This window comes from Haliotis rufescens, unplaced genomic scaffold (assembly GCF_023055435.1).
Source record: "Haliotis rufescens isolate VD_foot unplaced genomic scaffold, xgHalRufe1.0.p SCAF_16, whole genome shotgun sequence".
Lineage (NCBI taxonomy): Eukaryota > Metazoa > Mollusca > Gastropoda > Lepetellida > Haliotidae > Haliotis > Haliotis rufescens.
In genome coordinates, this window is record NW_025963846.1 from 6,339,002 (window position 1) to 6,364,657 (window position 25,656).

At 40.3% G+C, this 25,656-nt stretch overlaps 1 protein-coding gene and 2 long non-coding RNA genes across 3 annotated transcripts; 2 read left to right on the forward strand and 1 right to left on the reverse strand.

Moving 5' to 3' along the window:
* Positions 1-680: 680 nt before the first annotated feature.
* LOC124121911 lies at positions 681-2,104 on the reverse strand. The gene is made up of 3 exons (XR_006859100.2): positions 1,903-2,104; positions 997-1,635; positions 681-793 (listed from the first exon to the last, which is right to left on the reverse strand). It is a non-coding gene; the product is annotated as an uncharacterized LOC124121911 (long non-coding RNA).
* Positions 2,105-17,075: 14,971 nt separating this feature from the next.
* Positions 17,076-19,143, forward strand: LOC125380917. Its single transcript, XR_007221523.1, has 3 exons — positions 17,076-17,210; positions 17,887-17,988; positions 18,981-19,143. It is a non-coding gene; the product is annotated as an uncharacterized LOC125380917 (long non-coding RNA).
* A 218-nt stretch (positions 19,144-19,361) lies between these two features.
* On the forward strand, positions 19,362-20,792 carry LOC124121904. The gene is made up of 4 exons (XM_048396728.1): positions 19,362-19,396; positions 19,770-19,926; positions 20,202-20,259; positions 20,721-20,792. Exons 1-4 carry the CDS (start codon positions 19,362-19,364, stop codon positions 20,771-20,773), a joined length of 303 nt encoding a protein of 100 aa, XP_048252685.1. The 3' UTR covers positions 20,774-20,792.
* The last annotated feature ends 4,864 nt before the right edge of the window (positions 20,793-25,656 follow it).

Consider the following 25,656-nt stretch of genomic DNA (forward strand, 5'->3'; position numbering starts at 1 on the left):
TAATATCAGTTTGTAAACACAGATACAAAGAAAAAAATGAAAGCCTAAAATTTATCGTATTACGTCCATTTTTGTCTCGCACTACAACAAGCTGAATATGGCTGTCCAATTGGGTGGGAAATGCGAGCGCCACCTAACTCGTGAGATGGGTCAAATAGAGTAACCTCCCCTAGCAATGACCGGTTAACAGGTTGTGTGAAGCTGGAAGCACAAGTCTAATGTGCATCTTCCTTTCGGGTGCTTATCAAAGGGGACCAGCACCCAAACGAGCGTATTTAGTCGTTGAAAAGAAGACTGTACGTCAAAACAAACCTGTGAATTATCACATTGTTAAAAAATAGCATGGTTTAATCATTCACAAAGTATTCATCAAATGGATACAAATTAGAACTAGATGAGTAAATTTATATTTTCACTTGTCATGGCATTTGCTTAACATACACTTTTAACCTCCTGACAGCTAAATGGATAGAAATCTGATGTTAAATGAGAAATCCTAGAGCCCGACATCGCTGATCGCAGCTATATTTACAATGTTGATATTATTATTTGCAAACCAATGTCTAAGGCTGTAGGTGCAATATAGTGGCATCTCTAGACGTTTCCAGTCTTCACTGTGCATATAAAGTAACCAGCTAACTAAGCGTTCATATACTACTTACCATGGACTAGAGATGAGACAGATGTGGTAGATGGGTGTGGTAGACGGGTGTGGTAGACGGGTGTGGCGGACGGGTGAGGCAGGTGGGTGTGGTAGACGGGTGCAGTCGATCTACAGCTGAGGCGAGACCACCTGAGCACGTCCAGATGTGATCAGATGTCATTTCATATGCACCAGGAACAAATATTTTGGAATTGAATTTATCACAGGGGTGTTCCATAAAGGGAAAGAAAGGCTGGGAGTCCTGAATATCTGGAGAAAGTTGTTTGGAACAGTCTGTCATAAGTGAACCTCATACTTTCAAAACCATCAAATAAGTGCAGTTTGAAACTTACCTTGTCACTTAGCTCTGTTCAACATCCATCCTAGTGGTAGACTGATACTGCCAACATCCTACCACAGCACCGTACATGATTAGGAATATCCACCTTTAACTCCGAGTATCAAGAATACTAACTGAAATATTTTGTTGAGTGTAACCAACCAAATGTAATGTTGCTACTTCTTCAGACATACCAGTGAGATCTGACACGCTCAACGAGAAAGGATTTCCTGTTTCAAAGTCATTTAAACAATTCCCTGACAAAAGACACTCTCCAAAAACTACCTGATAAGATGCTTTTGAATACAACCAAGTCATCGTTCAACTAGAAGGTGTTAGTGGGTGTTTCAAGTCGGAGTAGGAGCCATGAAACATAAAACACCCCTCAACACCTCAGAGCTGCCGAGTCATCAGGAGGTACACATGGACACCATCAGGGACTTGGAAGTGGATGATCGTTACACACAAAACCAGATCCTGAAAACACCAGCATGTAAAGTTGTAATCTTTGTATCATGCTGGATATGAGTTGATTAGAGAACCACTTTGTATATATCAGTGATAGGATACATGGCTATGGAGTATAACAGAGGGTGTCAATTCCTACACATGATGCGGTGTAATTGGCAGATGTTGGAGAAGGTAGCCACACCTGTAGAAGAAACAGTATTTTGTTAATTTCAATGACTTATAAACAAACACAACGATCAATGCACATGTGTAAGGCCCTTTTTGAAGTTGTTGATAGTCGACAAACGAGTTTCGGGAATACATGCACCAGTATGACAGCTGTTGAAGTGAGATATAGAGCAGAAATAAAATCTTTATTGCATATGACAGGGAACATGTTTGAACATGTTTGCCCTAAACAAATAATTCTTATAATATAAATGATTTGTTTATCTTTAGTTTTACTTACTGCATCTGGACAGGTACCAGGTTGACGTGGACACTGACGGTGAAGGAGGAATTTCAGTTTCACTGCCTGACTACTGATGGTAAGACCAATGGAAGCTGGAGGCTGAGGCTAGTGGAAACTGAGGATGGATGGCAACTGAGGCTGGTGAGTGAGGCTGGTGACATATTGCTGCTTTTTCAGATGAATGCGTCTTGGTCCCTCGTTATGACACCTGAAGTGGTAAGCAGATATTCATTAACACACGTAGAACCAGAAAGGAAACATCTATTCCTTGACCAACATATACACTTATCTACTTCAAGAATCTACCAACAACAACTTCAGAAACAAATTTATCTTGTCTGTAAATCTTAAAAATGTCATAACTTAAAGAAAAATTAAAAATGACTGCTTAATGAATTAAGGGCATATTTCAGCACTTTTTGAATAAAAAAGCTCTTCAATGAATTACCGTATTACACTCGTGCTCAGAGTTTACTGTTTGTTAGGTTTTCAAATCTTGCAGAAATCCACAGATTCACTGTTCCCAACAGTATATATCATCAACAGGTTAAAAACGGTAGTTTGAAAATGTCTATATTGAGAAATATACTCTTCAAACATAAATCTCATGTCAAATCAAATCTTTTCTTTCGAGGAGAATCCATGTTAAACTATTTCCATGTATTTTGCTTGCGACCAGAGAGTGAGTGAGTTGGGTTTAACGCCGCTTTTAACAGTATTCCAGTTATATCACGGCGTGTCAGCTTAATGTGGGAGCCTGAAGTGATGCAGGTCTCAGACCTTTACCACTTGGGTGACACCCATGAGCACGGGCATGGTGCTGACAAACCTTGAAACATAATCGGGGGGAACCGGGATTGGAACCTAAGGGACGCAACTCTGCACAGCGAATCACGGCGCCTTAGACGACTGGGCCACACATGCCCCTAGTGACCAGAGAACTTCTGGAACTCTGTAAACTATGTGGAGTGAGTGAGTTTGCTTCAGTGCCAAACAGTATTTAAATTAATTCATGATAAAATACGTCATGGCATTTTCTTTGTGGACATAGAACAGCTTGATGCTTTAGAAAAGCCAGCTGTGATGCAGGTCTCAGACTTGACCACTTTGGTGAGCAAAGGGTATGGCGCTGATAAATCTGGAAAGATAATCGGGACCTACCAGAATTCGAACACAAGCTCAAAGGTATCTGGGACGTCTGAAGGTGGCAGAGTTACCATTGCATGTAGACATGTGAGGGAGTGAAAGCTGCAGAATGCTGCAGTTAGCCATATTACAGCTAATATTTGACTGACAATCACACAGTGGTCCATAGGATGTTAGAATGGTGACTGGTTCGTATATTACTCAACAACTAGAATAAGGTACTGTGATAAAAAAATTCCTATGGGTCACTGAGATCATATATAAGAGGGTAAGTGGCTAAAGCATAGGTTCGTCACGCAAAGACCTGGGTTTGATTCCCCGGGTTTGACAATGAGTGAAGCCTATTTTCCAGTGTCCACTGCCATATTATTGCTGGAATATTGCTAAAAGCAGTGTAAAACCAAACTCACTCGCTCACTCATACAGAAGATGTAGTAGTGGTGGCAGTAGTAGCGATTTAGGGCAAACGCAAGAGTTTTTTCTCTCTGTTGTTGAATGCCCTACTAAGCAATATTCCAGCTATTTGACGGTGATCTGTAAATAATCAGGTCTGGAGCAGACAATCCAGTTATTGACATCCTTACTATTGATCTACACAATTGGGATACAATGACATACATCAACCTATCAGTAAGACTGACCATCCGATCCCCTTAGCAGCTTCTTACGGGTTGCTGAAGACCCAGTGTCCAACCCAGACCGTGCGATTGCGCGATTCACGCTAAAAAAATCAAATCGCCCCTCATAAAAAACTCAAAGCGTGATCTGTCGCTCACAGTAATTTCTTGTACAGTCACTTACTTTATCAGCTGTTTATCCCTACCTTTAGATTCAATACTCACTAAATCTTTAATCAATTAACGAAGAAAGACAGTTCACAGCAAACATTGTAAACAACTGTCGAAGACCGATTGATAATAACCGGAAGTTCGAACACGAGTTACGTCCCTTGGGTTGCTGAATAAATAATTGACAGGATTTGCATAGGAAACGAAATTTAATTTACTTTAGTAGAAAGCGTATCAAAACTTTGATCAAAATTTTGTTGTATTTTGTTGTTTTAGCATTTTAGTTCGTTTGAGTTTCGTTTCTGAAATCACACAATATGAATCGCCGACTGTCACTGCAGACGATCTTTTGAACAGTGAAAATGTCGTGCAAAAACAAAACAAATTACAGACATTTTTTTATCAAAATAGATGTTCTAAAAAAGACAATGATGAAACCACAGTCACTGTAATTACTTCTCAAACTGAAGTCCTAGTGACTCTTTATATGATGATGTTCCAGTACATAATACAAAATAAGACATTTTTGAAGAAAGCAGTTATCCCCCTACTTTTTCAAAATCCCCCCTATTTTCTACATGATGGGGGGACAAGTCCCCCCTTGATTTTCAATTCTGGGTTGGACACTGAGACCAATTCTGACCCGGATCTTCACTGGGCAAAATGTGGGTGAGTGAGTTAACAGCAGGGGACAAACAGGTGTATGTGTTGATTACCTCCCTTTCTAAACGTTAGAACTAGAACTGTGACAACAAGCAACAAGAAAAGCAGCGTTATCACTGTCCACCAATATTGAGCATATTGCAATTTGTTTTGTTCATTTAACTGTGAATAGTATGGAAGTTCATGTTAAAACTCATGCAGCAAGTGCCTTAACTTTGCAAAGATGCATATAGCAAGGGACATAACTCTTGGGGAAATAGCTCATGGCACCAATTTTCGAACAGGCTTGCAAAGTTATTTTATTTATTTAACTTCAGTCGTTTATGAGACATTGCAGACATTATGACTAAAGAAAACAAGCAAACACACAAACAATGTTTTTTAGAAACACCAAAACATTAAAAGGCACCAGTTCAGCATATGTTTGAAAAATATACAAAGCTTTGCAAAAAAAATTAAACGGTTTCCGACACTGAGACAAAAGTCTGGTGAATTCAACTAACTTGATTAGTAACAGCGGCCAGAAGTTAGTGAACAGCACATTTACTATCCTGCCTATATTAACAACATATCTATGTTGTTCACTTTTGTGGAGAGTGAGCGAGTGAGCCGAATATGTCCGAGTATATCAGTACAACATTCTAGTCTAGATTAAGATGTTGCAATCTTAACTGTGCTGTTGTAACTGGTAGATATGCAAATATCATTTATAATGAGTGAGGTGAGGTAAAATGGGGTTTAAAGTAGCATTCAAGATTATTGCAGGCACGTGTGTGTGGCTGCTTGAACTAGTCTGGACTGATGCTGATTTTACAGTGCTAGTTCACTGAGAAAACATGCCCCAGTTTAACACCACTCAAGACAGTGCACTGACTGAATCCACCTTGTTTCATCCCCTTAATGCCGAACGGCAGCCAAGGTAACAACAAGTACCATCTTTTAACGTCTTTTGGTATGTCACTGCAAGGGATGGAGAACCCGACCTTCCGCTCATCTTGCAGACGCTCTACCACTAGACCACAGAGGCGGTCCTCATTTACAATGAAATATATGCTATGTCATGAAAGCTTTAAAGCTATTTTGCTGTTGCACATCTTCTGAGAGAAAAGGCAAAAGACATTTTTAGGTCAACTGACAAGATTGTATTTGAGAATGAGTGTGTGAGTTGGTTTTAATGCAGCTTTGAACAGTATTCCACATGTATCACGGCATGTCAGCTTAGTGTGGGAGGAAAGCCTGAAGTGATGCAGGTCTCATTGGGTAAAACCCACAAGCATTGCACTGAGAAACCTAGAAACATGGCAAAACTGCATTATCAGTGTTTTATATTAGAGGTCAGTCTAATTTCAATCGGGAGCTATCTCTGTTGTTTTCGTATTTACAAAAAATGGCGTCAAGTCACACTGAACGTTGTCTTTGGTCCAATTATTAACTGGCCATCTAATCCCAAAGGTAAACCATATTCTTAATTAAATGTTTGAATACAATATTTTTCTTCCCTTTCATATCTTGAAGAAAATTAAAAACGGTGCTTGCCAATGGAATTAATAACCCAGAAAAATATTTCTTTTTAACAAATGTGGGCCACTTTATTTTCTTAATAGAGATGACTGCAAGTGGGACCACATTTTAGAAAGTTCATAATTGTCATATGTTGAGTGTGATATGTACATCTTCTATGGTTGGTTTAGTGCTGGTAGAAATTTTTTAAAATGTGGGCTATATTTCCCCCCCGTCATATATGGTGATCCAAACAAGTATAATCAATTTCTAATTGTGTGCCCACATTTTCCGTCATAAAGATTGCAACAGGAGAGACTGTATTTATAAAATCACTAAGCTTCATTAGGTTGGCTCACTTATGACCATTTTCTAAGATGTGGGTCCACTCCTTCCGTGATATATGTAGATCTTGTGATCGACACAGGTGGGCCCACAGTGGTAAATCTCTAGGCTTCATTGGGTTGACTAAGTCATTTAGTGTGCTCACATCTGTAATTATTTTGTATGGATATCATGTAGCAATATATATTGTTCTCATTTTGTTATATTGATGGGATGTCTTAATAAATTATTTAGTGTAACGTTGCCTCCACGATAGGTACAAAACGTCTATGAAGTTTCAATAAAGTCATCAGCTGATCATTCTCGTTCCAAAACAAAGTTTTGCAAAAATAGTTACAACGCAAGAAACGTACTTCAAATTACATTTGAGAGACCATACCATACAATCCACGTTTTCCAGTACATATAACACGTCAATCATAAATGTCAGTGGTGATATAAACCTGTAAATTATGTCTATACTTGAATCGAACTTGGTCATGTTACAAGCCTATATGACCTCAAAAAAGTTCAGTGAACTTGTTCCATAAAAGGGATAACTCATGAATATTAATGACCCCATTACCTTGTTTTGCGATGTTTGTACAAGTGAGTTCTGCTGTAGTTTCTACGCATTTGTATATTCTAATCCAATTAAAAGTCACAATACTCATTTTAAATAGACAAAATAGTAGTTCGTGACATAGATTTTTGACGTTGTACATACAGTATTGTCCACAACAAGTACGTTTAGTTTCGAATGTTGGCCCACCTCAAACTTTCGTTTAGGCAAACGGAGTTAGCTTCCTTCTCAAACCACTGATAATGAGGTTTCGCCAGAAACATAATCATTGCGAACCGGGATTCGAACACTCGTTTATAGGTTTCTGGCGTGCCAAAGACACTCTGCACAGCGAATTGCGGTGCCTTGGACAACAGGGCCACCCACGTCCCCGTATGTGACAATGGAGCAGCCTAACGTACTATTGTCCGATTATTTCATGAACTGATGACAGCGCATTAGGAGTGACTATTAGGGCTGCAACGAATACACTATGAGGCGAATACGATTTATATCACGAATATAGGGTAACGAATACGAATATTAATTCACGAATACAATTACAAGTCAGCAGTTGATGTATTATTTGTTATATTCAGTGAAACAATAACATAAATTATTTGACATGGTTTGTTGATTATTAATATATTAAACATTAATATACTGCACTTATCCAGGTACAAGTATCTGCTCAAATGCGACAATGACCAGTGACCACAATACTGCCAAATTAAATATTATAAGAGTGTTGTTTTTGAAGAAATCTATGCATTTAATATGTTTTAATAAACTTTTATGGATATTTTTAGGTTCAGGGTATGTAAAAGCACATGATTGCATATTCACAAATATTCGATTCCAGTGGCTATGAATAACAAATTCAATTCATGAATGAATACGGTTCTATTCACCGAATACACGAGTCAATCGAAACAGCCCTAGTGACTATTGTAGTTGCATCAAGGCTAAATGCAAGTCAGTACTGGACAAACCAGTACTTCTACAATTGTTGGGGACGGAAGTCTGTATTAACATGAAATCACAATAAATAACAAATGATTAATAAAAAATCTCACAGAAGTCCTTTGCGCTTTGTCTAAAATATGTATCAGCTCCTGGTAAGGCTGTAGCTGCTGCTGTTGTAGCTGCCTCTGAGCGAGTCTCTGGTGTTCTGCTGCCATTGTGGGTGCTGCTGCTGTTGCTGTTATTGGCAGCCTGCATCTGAGAGAAAAGATATCCATTGGAAAAATAGAATAGAATAACATCGTCTTATAATAAAGAAATAATTGATATATGTGTCGGCTTGTTTGTTCGTTTGTTGTTTAATGTTGCACTCAGCAACATTACTACTCCACTGTATATGAAAATAATCGAGTCTGGACCAGACAATCTAGTGAAAGATCCACCCAAAGGGGAATAGATGACATGCATCAACCAAGTCAGTGAGTCTGACCACCCGTCAGCCACCTCTTATGATAAGCATAGTCGCCTCATTGACAAGTGTGTGTGCGTGCGTGCATGCATGCGTGCTTGCATGCTTGCGTACATGCGTCTGAATGAAGATTTGATTCTCAGTCTTCTTGTGTGGTGATTATCCTGATATTTCACAAAAGAATAATTATACTTTATTATTATATCAGGTTACGAGTTGATACCCAAAATGAAACAATATGTTAATCCAGAAATCTGTACATCAAAGAATTTAGTGTGAAACCAACAAAAACCAACAATAGGTAGAAAATCAACAATTTGCATTACACAATTAACTAGGTTTACAAATCAATACAAATTACTGCACAGCAATGACAACGTCAGTACACAATAGAATGGTAGTGCAATATTCAATGGCAGTATAAAATACAAAATATGATGGCAGGGGTGATAGCAAAAAGTTCAGCGATAATATTCACCTTTCCGCAACAGTGGTCAAGCTTCCGAGATAGGCCAAGGCTGGAAATTCGGGCTGATCAGTGATCTTCACTCAAAGCTTGTCTTGATGTTTTGCAGATGAAACGTGAGATGCGAGAGTGATAGGCCCCCTCCACTTATAAAGTCTAACCAGCTCCCAGCACTTCCCACAACATGCTTGACCAGTCCAGTGTCACTAGAACATCACAAATAATTCCACGTTTCTATAATGCTTCATAGCCATCCATGCTTTTCCGGAAGTTTACCGGTAATTCAAGCATCTTAATATAAGAACTTCCTCATCACTGCTTACATTATAAATAGTACTACATTCCAGACAACTAGTCATTGTCCAAATGCAATGAACTTCTACTGAATCTCAACAGAAACAATGTAATAATTTTCCCCCAAAAGTCTTGAAATCAAAACTATGCTTCAGGCTGTTGATAAAAACACACAAATTTGCAAGACACAAATATTACATTGTTGCCAGGCATATTCCTGTTTACAAAAATCAGGCTTATGGTCATAAAATAAAAATAATTATCAAGTTTTGTGGCTGTGGACCTATCGTGAGCAGATCCCCACTGTTGATGTTTTTGTGGATTTGTTGGTTGTTTATCGCCGAACTCAGTAATATTCCAGCAATATGACAGCAGTTTGTAAATAATCGAATCTGGACAAGACAGTCCTGTGATTGATATTATGAGCAATGTTCCATGCCGTCGGAGTACACTGACACGCAATCAACCAAATCACAGAGCCTGAAGGCCAAACCAATTAAGTCGCCTCTTACGACCATCACAGCTAGGTTTCTGGGAAACAATAATTCTAACCCGCCTTTAAGACGGAGCGTTTTTGCGGATCATTTATTTTTATTGTTATGCACACAAGCCTTGAAAACTAGGTTTAATAGAAATGCCATTAAGACTTCCCCCGCAAAAGAAAAGGAAAGTCAATGTCTATTATATTTTTTTTTAAATTGCATGAAGTTGCTTAAATAATTTAAATAAATGATAATGACCTTATTTTGTTTATTATCTGACATCCCTTTCAGATTAAAAGTCCTCTTCTTTTGATGATGTTGACATACTAACCTATGTTAAAGTTTGTTTGTTCTGTTTTATTAACCATGTATACAAACTCCAATTCGTTATTTTAACTGATGAGATTTCAGTATTTGCTACAAGTTTTATTTTGTGGTGTCTTCAGTTTCAAAACAATATTTTTATTTCTTAACTATCTCCAACACTGATAATACAGGTTAAAGATCTATAATAATGTTAACATGGTACCAACTAAAATCCAGATTGTTTGATGCTACAGAAAACCAAAGGAGCAGTTCAGTCTTTTATCTTGACACTTTCTAACTTAAATGTGTCTAAATAACTATTTTATAATGTTGTTGACAATATTGACATGGTACATCATTCATGATGTTTAATTAACTGTTTCTGTCTACTTGCATGTTTGCTGAGTGTTAATTTGGATTTGAAATGGATGAACTGGTTTTCTGGTGTGCGAAGAAGACGTATTCCAAACAAACATGTTTTCTTTCTGTAAAGCAATGTACTCATCTTACAGACTGTATATACGTTTGTGGTTCAAACATATTTGTTTAATAAAGTTTCATATTTGAGATAAAGAAGTGTGATGGGGTTTATTCAAAAATGGAAATGTGGTCAATTCGTGGAGTTGAGGGTAGGCGACTAGTACAGCTTGTTGTGCAAGAACGAATCGACAGAATTTGGAAGAGTTGAGGTGAGGTGAAATTGGGTTTAACGTTGCGTCCAAGATTATTGCACTTATATAGCGACGTGCATGCACGCATGTGTGTGTGTGGTTGCTTGTACAAGTCCGGACTACTGCCGATTTATAGTGCTATCACACAGATACCATGCCGCAGTTTAACATGAATACCTCACTCAGACACAGTATACTGACTGAGTCCTTCTTTTAGCCCCCTTAATGCCGAGACAGGGTAACAACAAGTACCATCTTTTAACGTCTTCTGGTATGATGCTGCCAGGGATCGAACCCCAGACCTTCCGCTCTACCACTAGACCACGAATTTGGAAGTGTAAAGCTAAGGTTATTGCAAAATAGTTTTAAAAGTCCAAACCGTTTATCTAAAAATGGTATGGACTTGCCTCATATATAAATCGTGGTCAGGGATACCATCGGTAGCAATGCTCATGGCAAGAGGAGGTAACTCTTCCTGCAATTATTCTCAAACCTGGTTTACCACACCTCAGAGGGTCGGTTCAAAATCCCATCTCTAAACGCATTGATTAACGCAGAAAGCGGGAAAATCAGCGTACATCACAAACTAGGGTAAAGGTTGCATGCGTATTTCATAAGCTGCTATTTTTAGAATTTTCTTCGAAGTTGAGTTACTTTGATGAAGTCAACAGTTATTCTTAAAACTATCAAAACAGCCGAATACGCGATTGTAAATAGGTTTATTCTCTTCTGCAATCATTTGTTATAATTTTCAGTGTGTTGTAGATGTAATTAATTAGGGACAATATATAAAAAATAATTAAATCGGACCTCACCCTACTTCTATTAGCGGTATGCAGTTTTTACATTACTACGCAGTTACTTCCCTTCGGACATGTTTCACAAACACTACAGTATTTGTTTTTAACAATCCTCGTAATTTGAGGCAATAAATGTAAGAATGTTGTATTGGAGAATATATTTATGACATTTGGATATTTTTTGCGTTAAAAATACTAAAATAACTGTCAGGCTGAACCATTTCACATTGTCAATGTCATGTGTTTGTGACTGAAACATGTTTATTATCAATAAAGATCGTAGTTTTAACGTAGGTAGGAGCAACAATTAAGATGTCATGTATATGTGTTACAATAAGTAACTAAATGTATGTTTTAATTAATGTAAAGTACAGTGAACTTGTATGAAACATTGAACACCAATCTGAATCATGGGGGATGGGGTGGGGCAAATTGGATGATTTGAATAATCTTCTTGATACTTACAGAAAATTGAGAGATTGTGAATCTGTAACATCAATTTATGCTCAATGTTTGTCAGAAAATAACAAGGTTGCACAGTGGCTTCATGATCATTTTGAGTGTGAACTTAGTGAGCGAAAAATTTCTTCAAGAGAAACATTGCATCACTTGTTCAATTCAGTAATATTAGTAGTAGTAGTAGTAGTGGGTCTGGTTCCTTTTCATTGCTGAGATCAAGATCCAGAAACATAGCATTGAAAAAGCAAAGAAAAAGTTTGGAAAATAAGCAGTAAAGTTTGAAAATGTTCCCATTACTTGAACAGTTGCAACTTATTGACAGCATGAAAGCACAGCTTGATGTGAGTGTAGCTCCGACTAAATTTCAAACAAATGGGTTAGTATTTCAAATTCACAAATTTGCCCCCGGAAACCGTCAAATGTTTGCTGCGTGGGTTGGACAGGTTTTTAATGTTCCCCTTCAGCAGCTTAATTTTAATGCCTTAATGAATAAGTTTCACCGAATACAGCAAGAAGATAAAAAGAAAAAAGGACAAGTTAAGGAAAAATATAGAGCTGAGCATTTCATTGCTCAAACTAAAACCAGCCTGGCCAAAAATGCTTCATAAGTCAAGAAAATTGGGAAGGAATTTGAATACAACCAACAAGAGCTGAAATCTTCAAAGGAATATATCGAAATGTCAACTGAAGCTTTGGAAGATTCTATTTGCGCATTGGAAGAGGCAGCACAAAAGGAGAAAAGCATGAAAAATGACTTGGAGTACTGTGAAGAAAGTTTAATACAGACTCCTTATGTTTCTTTTCATATTTTTTTGTTGTAGGTAAGACATTTCAAGCCCATACTGACAGGCACAGTTGATGCTGTACTAGAAATGGTGCCTGGAAGCTCAGATGTGTCATAAGTTATTAACTTACCCCCCAAAATGGACATTTTCGCCACATTTCAAAGTCCTTTTTTTATTCCCAAAATTCAGTTTAGATGAATATGCACCAAAATTGGCCCTGGATTACTGCTAAAATATTATGGTTTAATTCAAATAAACATTTTCTTAAAATGTTACCCATTTTCATTTGTTGCCATTTTTTAGACCAAAATGAAGTTTCTGGCTCTCCACGGTGATGTCAAAAAGAGCTTTTCTGAAAGTTAATCAGACAAGTGGGAGAAATACCATCCTATGATATGTATTTCTGAAGGATTTCTGAAGCTAAATCAGTGATTTGTAAACACAATATGCAAAATTCTAAATTTGACTGAGCATTGCTACGGTCGGAAGTATTTAGCAATATTTCATCAATATCACGGCGGTGACACCATAAATGGGCTTCACACATTGTACCCATGTCGGGAATCGAACCGGGTCTTCGGCGTGACGAGCGAATGCTTTAAACACTCGGCTACCCGAGCGCCCCTTCCGGCATGTATAGAACTAGTTGGCATGTAGATCTATAGAGCGAGAATCTATAGTAGAAAGTGTTGAATGGGTGGAAGCAGAAATGTTAAATACAAACTACTGTGTTTACTCACATTCCTTAGCGTCGCCCCACGATCGATGACGTGCGACTGCTGTCCATCTAGTTGCTGCTGGTGTGGTCGTCATCGGGGTGGCAAAAGATGTTGACGACGTGAACGATATCCTCGATGACGATGAGGGAGTCTGGGTCCTGCCTGTGGCCCCTTGGGTGCTGGGGGTATCTTGTATGCCTCTGGTCCCTGGGATCCGACCTGCAGGTCAAACCAAGTGACTGAAAGATGGAGAACATAATTGCTGCTGGAAAATGATAGATCTAGAATGCGAATTTACCATTGACCAGAGCGATATACGACGACGATGCAGGTGTGCATGGATATGTTCTAACGTACCCGCCATTTGGGAGGCAACCATCTGATATCAAGGGAGGGGGTGAGGGGGCCGGGAGTGGAAGCTTGATTTTGGTTCGAGATGTGCATTTTTAATGTTTAGGAGCTAAATTACCTTTTCCAAAACACACATTAACATACAATTTGACACCCAGACCTTTCAACAATACCGTCTGCAAGATAAGGGCACATTTGGTTTTAGTAAAACGGGCTAGATTATAATTTTAGAAAATATCCCCACACCCCTCCCAAAACAAATGGTTGCTGCCTTAACCTGTAGCCTGACGCGAGTTCAGGAGAGCGCGCTGTTCAACACGACTGACCCCACTATTGCACGTACGCGTTTAATTGCCTTTGGCGATGTCAAAAGAATAATCTTTGCGACTAGATCTACCATTAACATTTTTTTTTGCATTTTCAATACTTTGACCCGTGATGATCCGGGTAGAGAATAGGTCTTCTGCAACCCGCAACCCATGTGTTTGCCGTAAGGATCGGGTGGTCAGGCTCGCTGACTTGGTTGATGCATGTCATGGGATCCCAATTGCAAAGATCGAAGCTAATGATGTCAATATTGCTGGATTGTCTGGTCCAGACTCGATTATTTACAGACTGCCGTCATATAGATGGAATATTGCTGAGTGAGGCGTTAATTCTAAACCACAAACAAACAAATATTTTCAATAACAAAAATAAACACATATTTTCAATAACAAAAATAAACACTTTGTTATCATGAACATCAAAGTATGAACCCATCATACTTGCGATTAAATGAAATGTGTGAACCTATGACACTTGTGGACAGGGCAAATTTTTTCACACTTCTTAGCCCTGCTTGCTGGATTGATTTTAGCATATGGCGCTGTAAAGAGGGTGGGTGATTTCAAACGGTCGGTGCATGCCTAGTTAAACAAGGGACATTTGAACCAATATTTTGCACATTAACACCTGTTGTTAAGACACAAGCGAACATAGAATGTGTAAAAAAAAATAACTTACCTGAAATACGTTATGGAAGGCTAGATGCGTTTCATATTAGTAACCTGTCTAAATAGTTAAACTTGTGAAAATTGATTTTAATAATCATATCTCCGATATATTAATTTTAACTGATTACAAATTCGTATTGTTTTATCGACAAAAGAAAATAACAACGCAATGGTAAATTATCAACCATTTCAGTAAAGTTATTATCCAAACGTTAGACAGAATAAAATTTAAATTTCCGAGGTCATCATGTCAGTTGCGGAAATGAGAATATCAGGGTTAATCTAACGTGTCATGTCATAGAATTTGGGGGATACAATGATCGACTTATACATATTTACCAATCCTAATTTCAAGTGTTTGGTATGAACATTTTTTTATATTCAAACATACAAATTCTGTGTTGTAATGCCAGCTGACGTACGACAATGAAACATTGCTCGCTTTGCCCGACCTCAGCATAAAATATTGCTATTTTAAAATAATCAAATTTTGCATGGACGTCATGTATAAATGTACCTTGGCGAAAGTGGACGATCTTCTAATTCGACGAGTGTTTCATTTGTCATTTTCAGTAAAAAATGACGAGATAAAAACGAAACTGAAATCTGATTGCAATTGCTAGCACGTGCCGGGGGAGTATTGGTGTGTTCAGTAACAAGCAGCTGAAAGTGTGCACTGATTTAGTCACCTGAAGCTCCAGCACATCGTCAAGTATGAAGCGTCTTGAAACAATGGGGCCCCGTGTGTGACGTCACCAAGCCCCAACCCCCACCTGACAGTCTTATGCAACAAGGCTCCAGCTGGAATGTCTGACGTGCACTATACGAGTTACAACCATTCCCAGGCAATGGAAATCAACATGTAAAACCATTGCCCACACAATGTTTCAGTTGATCTTGATTTTTTTAAATAGATTGACCCATGTTTCAACGTCCATAATCCACGCGCGGTTGCTACAATAATGAGTCAGTGCTGTCAGAGTAGCTATGCTTTTTATGATTTTCCAAACTGGCTGGCATGTCATATTAGTCAATGTATTTAACTGTATAATGTGTTATGGCTCTCTATAGAAGCAGGGCTGTGGGGTAGCCTAGGGATTAAAGCGTTCGATCGTCACGCCGAAGGCCCGTGTTCGTTTCCCCACATGGGTACAATCTGTGAAGACCATTTCTGGTGTCCCCCGCCGTGATATTGCTGGAATATTGCTAAACGCGGCGTAAAACCAAACACACTCACTCACTCACTCACTCTGGTGTTCCCCGCCGTGATATTGCTGGAATATTGCTAAAAGCGGCGTAAAACCAAACACACTCACTCACTCACTCTGGTGTCCCCAGCCGTGATATGGCGGGAATATTGCTAAAAACGCCACAAAATCATATTCAATCAAACAGAAACACACCACCATCTTGTTGTAAAGATTGATAATTTGTTCAAGAAAAGTAATTACATGGGTCGTACATATATTCCAACTTGTGAAAGGGTTGCATTTAGCAAAAGGTGGTATCGATCATAATACACTTAATGTCTATGTTGGCGGCCATTTATGAACAAACATCGCCCTGGTCAAGAACAACAAGTACTTTTAGTTCTATACGTATTTTATAACGAAAAGCTACCAAATCACTCGTATATAAATACAAGATTTTTCTTCTTATCAAAGTTTTGTCCATGTCACCGTTGCAGTAGAACATATTCGTGAGCCTTGAACCTTCTGCGCAGGATCGGACCCTGCTTGTGCCTGACGTTTTTCGTTATTTTTGTTTTGTCTGTAAATTAAATGATAAAACAAATGTTCCATCAACACCAAGTCGGATTTAACTGACTTTGTAGTTAAGCTGTCAACATTGAATAATGTACTATATTGTACGTCAAGTTAGAGGAATCATTGCACACTAACAGTGAGATGTAAAATTTAAGACCAACATGGCTTTTGTTAATATCGAAGCATCACCGTGTTGACAATGAACGTTTATAGAAAATGAGAAGATATACATACTTTGAGGAAAATATACTCGTTATAGTTATGCGCTGGGGTTTAATTTGGTTTCCAGTGTGTAGAAATGTATCCCGAGGTGTTCCATATCAAGAGCATGGCGTGTTTCACGAGAAGTCCGTGCTCGACATGTCCATCTACAGATTCCATTGTTTTAAGGGTTGCGATTTGACAAAAGGATAGCCCATGTATTCTCTCTCAGTTGATTGGTACTGAATACCCATAAGGCCGCGGGCACAGGCTTGTTGGCTTAATTGGTGTAAATGGGCCAGTGTATAACACGGATACTTCCACGCATGCATCACGTTTGTCATGACGCTACATTTACCCGCTTTCCATCATGTTGAACGTTCTGCGGACTTTTGTACAGCCTTCAGCCCAGGCGCCTCCGTCTCGACAGGCCGCTCCACAAGCAACGCCTCAGGTCCAACAGGACACTACTCCGGCATCCTCCAGGGTAACATCATCATCGTCGTCGTCAGCGCCTTTTGCCAACAATGGTGACCACACAATCTGAGAGTAGGCAGGCAGCTGGGGCACGGCATCGGGGGCGACTCCAGTGGATGTAAGTAAACACATTAACTTCATAGAGTTCATCCTCTTCAACCAACGATACCCGTTCTACTTGACATGCTTACTGCGTATATCATTGATGCTATCGTTCATGTCTGAATCTATTTATTTTTGTTACGCTTCTGAGTGAGCGGATTCCAGCAATATCACGGCGGGGAAGGATCTAACCTAAGTCGTTTTGCGTGTCAGGCGAACACTTTACTCGTTACGCTACCCCAGCGTTCCAAAGTCTGTGATTCAGTTTTCTTGTACAATCATTGGTATGGTGTATGACATCAGGGCTACTGGGCAATATTTTGTTACGGTCACCGTGTGTTATCCTATATATTGATTTGGTTGAACTCTTTGTTTTTGTAGCAATATATACATGACCATGTCCTATCCACTTATTGTTTAACTTGCTTGTAAAATGTACCAACATATACACCAAAACGTCGCGTTGAAAGTGAAATGGAAGTTTGATGTACTGTCATAGCACGGGGTTTTCTACAGTTCTGGTCATGAACACAACTATGACAGCTGTATTAAAAACATCACCATGGAATAAACCGTCCCTTGATTGTTTCATTGTTAGCCACCATCACGCATGGTTGTCTACTTTCCTTTCCCCGGCAGTGTGTGTAAGTTCATTGTTTTGGCAATATTTGACATTTGTTTATGTTTGACAGGTTTCTGAATCCGCGGAATTGTTGAAACTCTGAGAGGAAAGCCGGAACTTACAAGAGGATATCAGGGAACTAAAAGAAGAAAACCGGCGTCTGAAAAGAAATGTAAGTCAACCACGATGAATATGTTTAGGTTTAACGCCGCCTTCATCAGTCCTTTATGTTTGTGATTGCGTGGCACCACGATGTTGGAGGTGGGCCCAAAGTGTCACAGGCCGTAGAGGCGTATCCTGCCTGCACCAGGATGTAACGGCGTCTTAAACTGAAAGACTATTACTGTAGCTATCAGATGTTCAAATGTATCCGTTCTCGGAACTTCAACACAGGACATTGATGAGATAACAAGATCGAAAAGATCTATATTAATTTTAAAACGATTGATTTGTATATGCATGAAACATTCCAATATAATACTACTCAAAAGAAGTAAAAGAACATCCGACTCATATGTCCACAGATAATCTGTCATGCCATGACTTTGGTGTTCTTTCACTTCTTATATGTAGTCAGGAGATAATCGTTGGAGAAAGTCGAAAGTGAGACGTTAGATGGTGTGACGTCGCATGCACGATTATTTCAGTCATTTGTTTTATATTCAGTTCATTACCACCTAGGCGTTGTTTAGTCTTCTAGAGCTATAGGTGTTGATATGTGTGGGAAGGAGGATATGCTGTTTTATAATATGGTAAAGATTAATCTTCAGTTCATTACTACCTAGGCAGGGGCGGTCGGGTAGCCTAGTGGTTAAAGCGTTCGCTCGTCACGCAGAAGACCCGGGTTCGATTCCCCACATGGGTACAATGTGTGAAGCCAATTTCTGGTGTCCCCCGCCGTGATATTGCTGGAATATTGCTAAAAGCCGCGCAAAACAATACTCACTCACTGTCTCATTACTACCTAGGCGTTGTCTAGTCTTCTAGAGCTATAGGTGTTGATATGTGTGGGAAAGGGGATATGCTGTTTTTATAATATGGTAACGATCAATCTCCATGACAATAAAACATGTCCCATGGGTTCATAACAGCTGTGATTGCCGTCAATCTGATCCCTTGTGCATACATATATAACGCAATATAACACGCATTCCCTTTGTTTAGGTTGTCGCTGATGACATCGACGATGGCATCGTCATCCGCCTCGGCATCGCCATCCGCCTCAGCAACGTCTTCCGCATCCGCCTCCGCATCCGCATCCACACCCACATCCACATCCACATCCACACCCACACCCACAACCGCACCTGCATCACCGACCCAGACGGTGCCATCAGTAAGTATGCTATTCAACTACTTAAACATAACTGGCAGCCATTAAAGATTCACTCATGTTGAAACTAAATCTCGCCATAAACCTGAATTGTTTGCTTTTAGCTCAAGTCAATGTTTTAAGGCTTATTGACATATCATAATACTTTTTCTAAAACAGTTCCCGTTGTGAGTAATCTGCTACCTCATGCTGCCCGTTTGTCACTGGTCCGGATGACAGGCATCCGTGGTAGAGCTGGAATATTGCTGTCTGCGGCGTTAAACAACATTCACCCACTCAAACAAAAACATTTATAATAATGTAATAATAATAAATAAAATAAGAAAGTTGCATTTACATTTTAAAATAGATAAAAAAAATTGTCATTGCCAGAGAAAGATGAATACAATATAATAATTTAAAGGTCAAGATAACTTCTTATAAATATTTAAGTGGAAAACGGATCTGACAGGTTTCACTTGAAACTGAAAATAGTTTTTTTATTGCATAACTTGCCACACACTATCCCTTATCACAACTATTAAGTAATCTTATGTCATTAGCAGCTATCAATACAACATATAATATACGCAGTCATAAAATGTTGTTCATTTATATTTTCAATGACTTTTCTCACTCAGAACCATACACCTGACGAGGCCAGGCAAAGAACAGAACGGAGAAACCAACGCCAGGTCTGGCGGAAAAGGCAACGACAACAGCGCCAACAGCAACGAGGGCAACAAACAGTCATACGAGGAGTTGCTACGTCTTCTGGACGAAGCACAGAGGACTTCCGTGAGTTTCATATAGTCTTATCTTTTTTTCGAAACAAATAATATACCGAATTTGATTGAAACCCAGTATCCATTTATTGTGGTCGTTGCTAATGTTGTAAGCCACAAGTAACATAGTTGACCTGAAGGTGTAAGTTGCCTTTATCTGAGACACGTTACAACTGCAACAGTCCAGCACTCACTTCAGGGAGAACATCACTATAGCTTTGTGTCCTCTGTAGATTGTGTCTTGGACAGGAGAAGAGGGTCAATGCATTGTGTTTTCTTTCATTGTAGAGGGGCCGAGTGCGAAAACCAGCTGGAGTTCTCCAGATGGCGCTGGGAGGAGAGGAGAGTAAGTGGACCGTCATGTGTGTATGTCATCTTTGAGCCAGTTCTCGCATTTAGAAAGGGAGGTAATCCATCACCTCACCAACTCCCCCACCCAACATACTGCTGGAATATACTTAATACATATAAGTTACATTGTTCCCGGTTCAGTTTGCCCTAAATGTCAACTTCTTCTACCAATTATATATTACCTCAGGAGATTCTCGGGGAAGGAAAGGCACTCCCAATACATCATGCTTTGAGTACGGGTTAAAGCATATGAAATGGTACACAATGCATGTGTGTTTATTCTAACAATTGAATGCTTTGAATGGCTTGTTAGCAGGACACGTGTTAATCTGCAGTCGTTTCACGTAGAATTGTCGAAGTATTAATTAGACAGATGCGTTTTTTTTTCTAAAATTAGTATTAATAAATAACTGTTATTTCATGAATGTTAACGAAACACTTTTCTGCTCACTCCAGGTGTCGTCACAAAGTATCAAGATGATTTCATCAGACAGGCGTTAGACAGTTGACAGTCATCCCCAGTCCTGTCCCCAGTCCTGTTCAGCTTAAGGAATAATCTTCAGTCGCCCTTCTGTTGCCAGACATCCTCAGTCGTTCTACTCTGTTGCCAGATATCCTCATTAGCTCATTTGCCCTACTCTGCTGCCAGCCACCCAACCAGCCTCGGTTACCCTACTGTTACCCTAGACAGCCTCAGTCGCACTACTCTGTTGCTATGCAGCCTCAGTTGCCCTACTGTTGCCAGCAAACCAACCTGAGTCGCCCTACTCTGTTGCCAGCCTGAGTCGCCCTACTCTGTTGCCAGCCCGAGTCGCCCTACTCTGTTGCCAGCCCGAGTCGCCCTACTCTGTTGCCAGCCCGAGTCGCCCTACTGTTGCCAGCCCGAGTTGCCCTACACTGTTGCCAGCCCGAGTCGCCCTACTCTGTTGCCAGCCCGAGTCGCCCTACTCTGTTGCCAGCCCGAGTCGCCCTACTCTGTTGCCAGCCCAAGTCGCCCTACTCTGTTGTCAGCCAACCAGCCCGAGTCGCCCTACTATTGCCAGCCCGAGTCGCCCTACTATTGCCAGCCCGAGTCGCCCTACTCTGTTGTCAGCCAACCAGCCCGAGTCGCCCTACTATTGCCAGCCCGAGTCGCCCTACTATTGCCAGCCCGAGTCGCCCTACTATTGCCAGCCCGAGTCGCCCTACTATTGCCAGCCCGAGTCGCCCTACTCTGTTGCCAGCCCGAGTCGCCCTACTGTTGCCAGCCCGAGTCGCCCTACACTGTTGCCAGCCCGAGTCGCCCTACTCTGTTGCCAGCCTGAGTCGCCCTACTCTGTTGCCAGCCCGAGTCGCCCTACTCTGTTGCCAGCCCGAGTCGCCCTACTCTGTTGCCAGCCCGAGTCGCCCTACTCTGTTGTCAGCCAACCAGCCCGAGTCGCCCTACTATTGCCAGCCCGAGTCGCCCTACTATTGCCAGCCCGAGTCGCCCTACTCTGTTGTCAGCCAACCAGCCCGAGTCGCCCTACTATTGCCAGCCCGAGTCGCCCTACTCTGTTGCCAGCCAACCAGCCAGCCTCGGCAACCACGTCAACTAGGCGTTTCTCCGCTACATACGGTAAGTAGAACTTCATTGAATTTTAGTTCAAGATATAAATGACGTTATTTCTAAAGTATGTATATCTTTGTTGAACAAGTGTCGATGGTATCCGTTCGTCCATTATCGAAACTATTTTGCAACTCAAATGGAATTATCTACGTTTTAAAAAGCCACTGAATTATTCTGTTCAACAAAATACTCTTTTTTTTCTTCAGGTTTGGTACAGTCAATGTTACATTCCCCAACACCTGCCAATTACATCGCTTCATGTGCAGGAATTATACTTCATTTCTATACCCATGTTCCGACTAAGGGCAGCCTACAGAGGTTATTTTTCTGTTGGAATGTTTGAACCAAGTGGACATGTACATGTTCATTGCTTCCTATAATGTACCAGATAACGAAGGTATCTCAGCACCGTATTTTGGCCGTATGTACATATCTTCGTGTTTAATTCAGTTTCACCTCAACATGTTGGTGCCTCAGTGTACAAGGTAAACGTTCTACCTACACAGCAATACCTTGGAATCAATAGTTTACTGTTAATAGCAGCTATTGTACTCGTGCTTGTCTTATGTCACTAGGGGCGGTCGGGTAGCCTAGTGGTTAAAGCGTTCGCTCGTCACGCCAAAGACCCGGGTTCGATTCCCGACATGGGTATAATGTGTGAAGCCTATTTCTGGTGTCCCCCGCCGTGATATTGCTGGAATATTGCTAAAAGCGGCGTTAAACCATACTCACTCACTCACTTATGTCACTACTGCCCACTGGGGCAACGCACATAGTGCTTATTTCGTATGCCACTATTGCTCACTGACCAGATACATAAGCGTTACATACAGTCATGATTTTCTGGACGATCTTCCACTTACAACACCTGGAGGGTCATGTGTACTTCCTGATGACTCGGCGGCTTTAAGGTGTTGAGGGGTGTTTTATGTTTCATGGCTCGTTCTCCTACCTGAAACACCCGCCAACACCTTCTAGTTGAACGGTTACTCGGTTGTATTCACAAGCATCTTCTCGGGTAGTGGTATTCAGTTAGCGTCTAGACCGCCTCCGTGGTCTAATGGTAGAGCGTCCGCCCGGAGAGCGAAGGGGCTTAAACAAGGACTGGTCGGCTCGGAGTCAGTATACTGTGTCTGAGTGGGGTATTCATGTTAAACTGCGGCATGGTATCTCAGTGTGCTAGCACTAAAAATCGGCATCAGTCCGGACTAGTACAAGCAGCCACACACACATACACGTGCATGCACGTCGCTATATAAGTGCAATAATCTTGGACGCGACGTTAAACCCCCATTTCACCTCACCTCACCTAGTTCGCGTCTTTAGACAGTGACGTTTTGGAAGGATTATAAAGCAGAAAGGTTGTACATACTTTAAAATGAGTAGCTCTTATCACACGAGTATTTCTTGTATAGTATTATTTACCCTTGGCTATGGCATCAATTTATTTCAAATAGTATTCTTGACACTTGAAATTAAAAAATTAAAATTCCTAACCATGTTCGATGCAATTGGCATTATGAGGGGCAGCGTCGTTTGCCCGTCTGTTAATGACGTCATGATGTGCTATATGAGCAATACTACCCCAGTGGACCTGCTGCTGGATACATTGTATGTCTGAACTGGAGGACGGCCCGCCTGACGCCATCGCCCCTGATCACACCACATACCACGTGATCTCAAGTCAACCACAAAGATGGATGCATCTTCAGCACAACAAATTCACAGGGTGAGTTTCAAACTATATACTTTATTTGATGTTTGAAAGGCATGTATCTTAATTATATCTTAAATTTATTCGTAGATACAGGGCATGCCATCTGTATTTTCTTTTCCAGAACATTCCTCTGGTCTACACTATTCTAAATGAATGTTCCTGGTGTATACCTCATCACAATGTCTTCATGTACAGGTCGCATTACCACAGCCCGATGCCACTGCCATTTGATTGCATCAGATACCACGTGATGGGTACATAGATTCCAAGTCCATTAAGATGGATGTATTTTCAACACAACAAATTCGTAAGGTGAGTTTCAAATTATATACTTTATGTTCTTATATGAGGTATTAACATTATGAACAGCCTTTTGTAGGACGTTAATACGATGTACAAGCTTTACAAATATTTACCCGTATTTGAATGACTCCCTGAATACAATCCGACCTCAGCCATGTCGAACAAGTTTATTTATGAAAAGGGGTTATCTTTTTGTTTTTCTTGGATATTCTCACAATTCTCGATTATATCAACCTTTTCTCACCGTGTCGATTGTCATATCTCGCACACTTTTGGATGCGATCCTTCGGCCATCGCGCTTATCGACTTTGCCCAGCTTATTGGAAACAACTAACTGGATACTTCCCTGTAAACAATAACGTCGTCCAATTTACGACGTCATCATGTTGCGAGGTCATGTTCGAATCTCCAGAAATGACGTCATGATAGAACAATGATTTATTGTGAAATAAATCACCCTTCGTTCTTCATTGTTCTTTGCGATATTTCGTGCAGCAATCTTATTTTTGATGTTTGAAAATTATGCATCTTAATTGTATCTCTGTAGGCTATTCGAAGAAAAAAGACATCTTACCTGTAGTTTCTATTTTATTCCATTTCTTTTCATTCCATATGACTCTGAGTCAACATCTAATCAGAATTTGTATGTGAACAGGTCCCATTACCTCAGCTGTAACCTACTCGTGACTCCCACACCTGACTCTCCTGTCAACTACACAAATGCTTACGGACAATGGTGAGTATCTGAATGCTGAGTTATGCAAACAATGAATCGATACAAACATCTGTTGAATATACAAGATTCTGTTGAAAATGTGAAAAGAACATCACTATAATAACTTGAGACAACAGTTGTCAAAAACGTATACAGCATAGAAGGGTAGTATGACATACAAATTATTCTTCACCTTTATACTGTCTTGCTCAAATAATGTGCACAATGTCCCCATGTATATAACAGAAACGTGACTATACAAGTATGTTCAAACAGCCATCTTCTGAATTAATATCAAGCAAACTTTGTCCAACAGGCTTATCCTCCAAGTCTCAAGGTCAAGCTTCCTACCTCCATATATGTAAACGAAACCCTCAACGACCAGATTGGACTTGTCGTAATGGACTTCTTACTGCGCGATGTATCGGAACTCAAGGACTGGAGTGGACTAGTCTTGATCCCCTTCCTTACTCCGCGTAATCTCAAGGACTAACCCGTGAAGATACGGAGTAAAATACGTCTTCAGCAACCCATGCTTGCCTTAAACGGCGGCTATGCTTGTCATAAGAAGCGAGTAACGGGTGGTCAGGCTCGCTGGCTTGGTTGCTCATTATGTCTATCACTGGATTGTCTGGTCCAGACTCGATTATTTACAGACTGTCGTCATATAGCTGGAATATTGCTGAGTGCGGCGTTCACACATGTTTTGTGTATTCCCAGTGTACTTTACAATATTACGTTTAGCCTCACAAAATCGTGAGGTTGTAGGGTTGCCTAGTGGCCATGGTTAAAGTGTTTACTCCTCCAAGCCTAAGAGACCCGTGAAGATTCCGGGATAGAATAGGTCTTCAGCAACCCACACTTGCCGTAAAAGGCGAACAATGCTTGTCGTAAAAGGCGACTAAAGGGATCGGCTGGTCAGGCTCGCTGACTTGGTTGATGTATGTCATCGATCCCAATTGCGTGGATCGATGCTCATGATATTAATCACTGGAAGCGGCGGTGAACATCAAACAAAAATCTTAATTACTAGAGTTGGGCCATCAAGTCAGAATGGTGTACATATTGC

Excerpts from the sequence above, each read along its gene's own strand:
- LOC124121904 (XM_048396728.1), top strand. The coding sequence starts at position 19,362 with ATGACAGGCATCCGTGGTAGAGCTGGAATATTGCT. Across the intron at positions 19,927-20,201 it reads ACGAAGCACAGAGGACTTCC|AGGGGCCGAGTGCGAAAACC; the intron begins GTGAGTTTCATA and ends CTTTCATTGTAG. Across the intron at positions 20,260-20,720 it reads GGCGCTGGGAGGAGAGGAGA|GTGTCGTCACAAAGTATCAA; the intron begins GTAAGTGGACCG and ends TGCTCACTCCAG.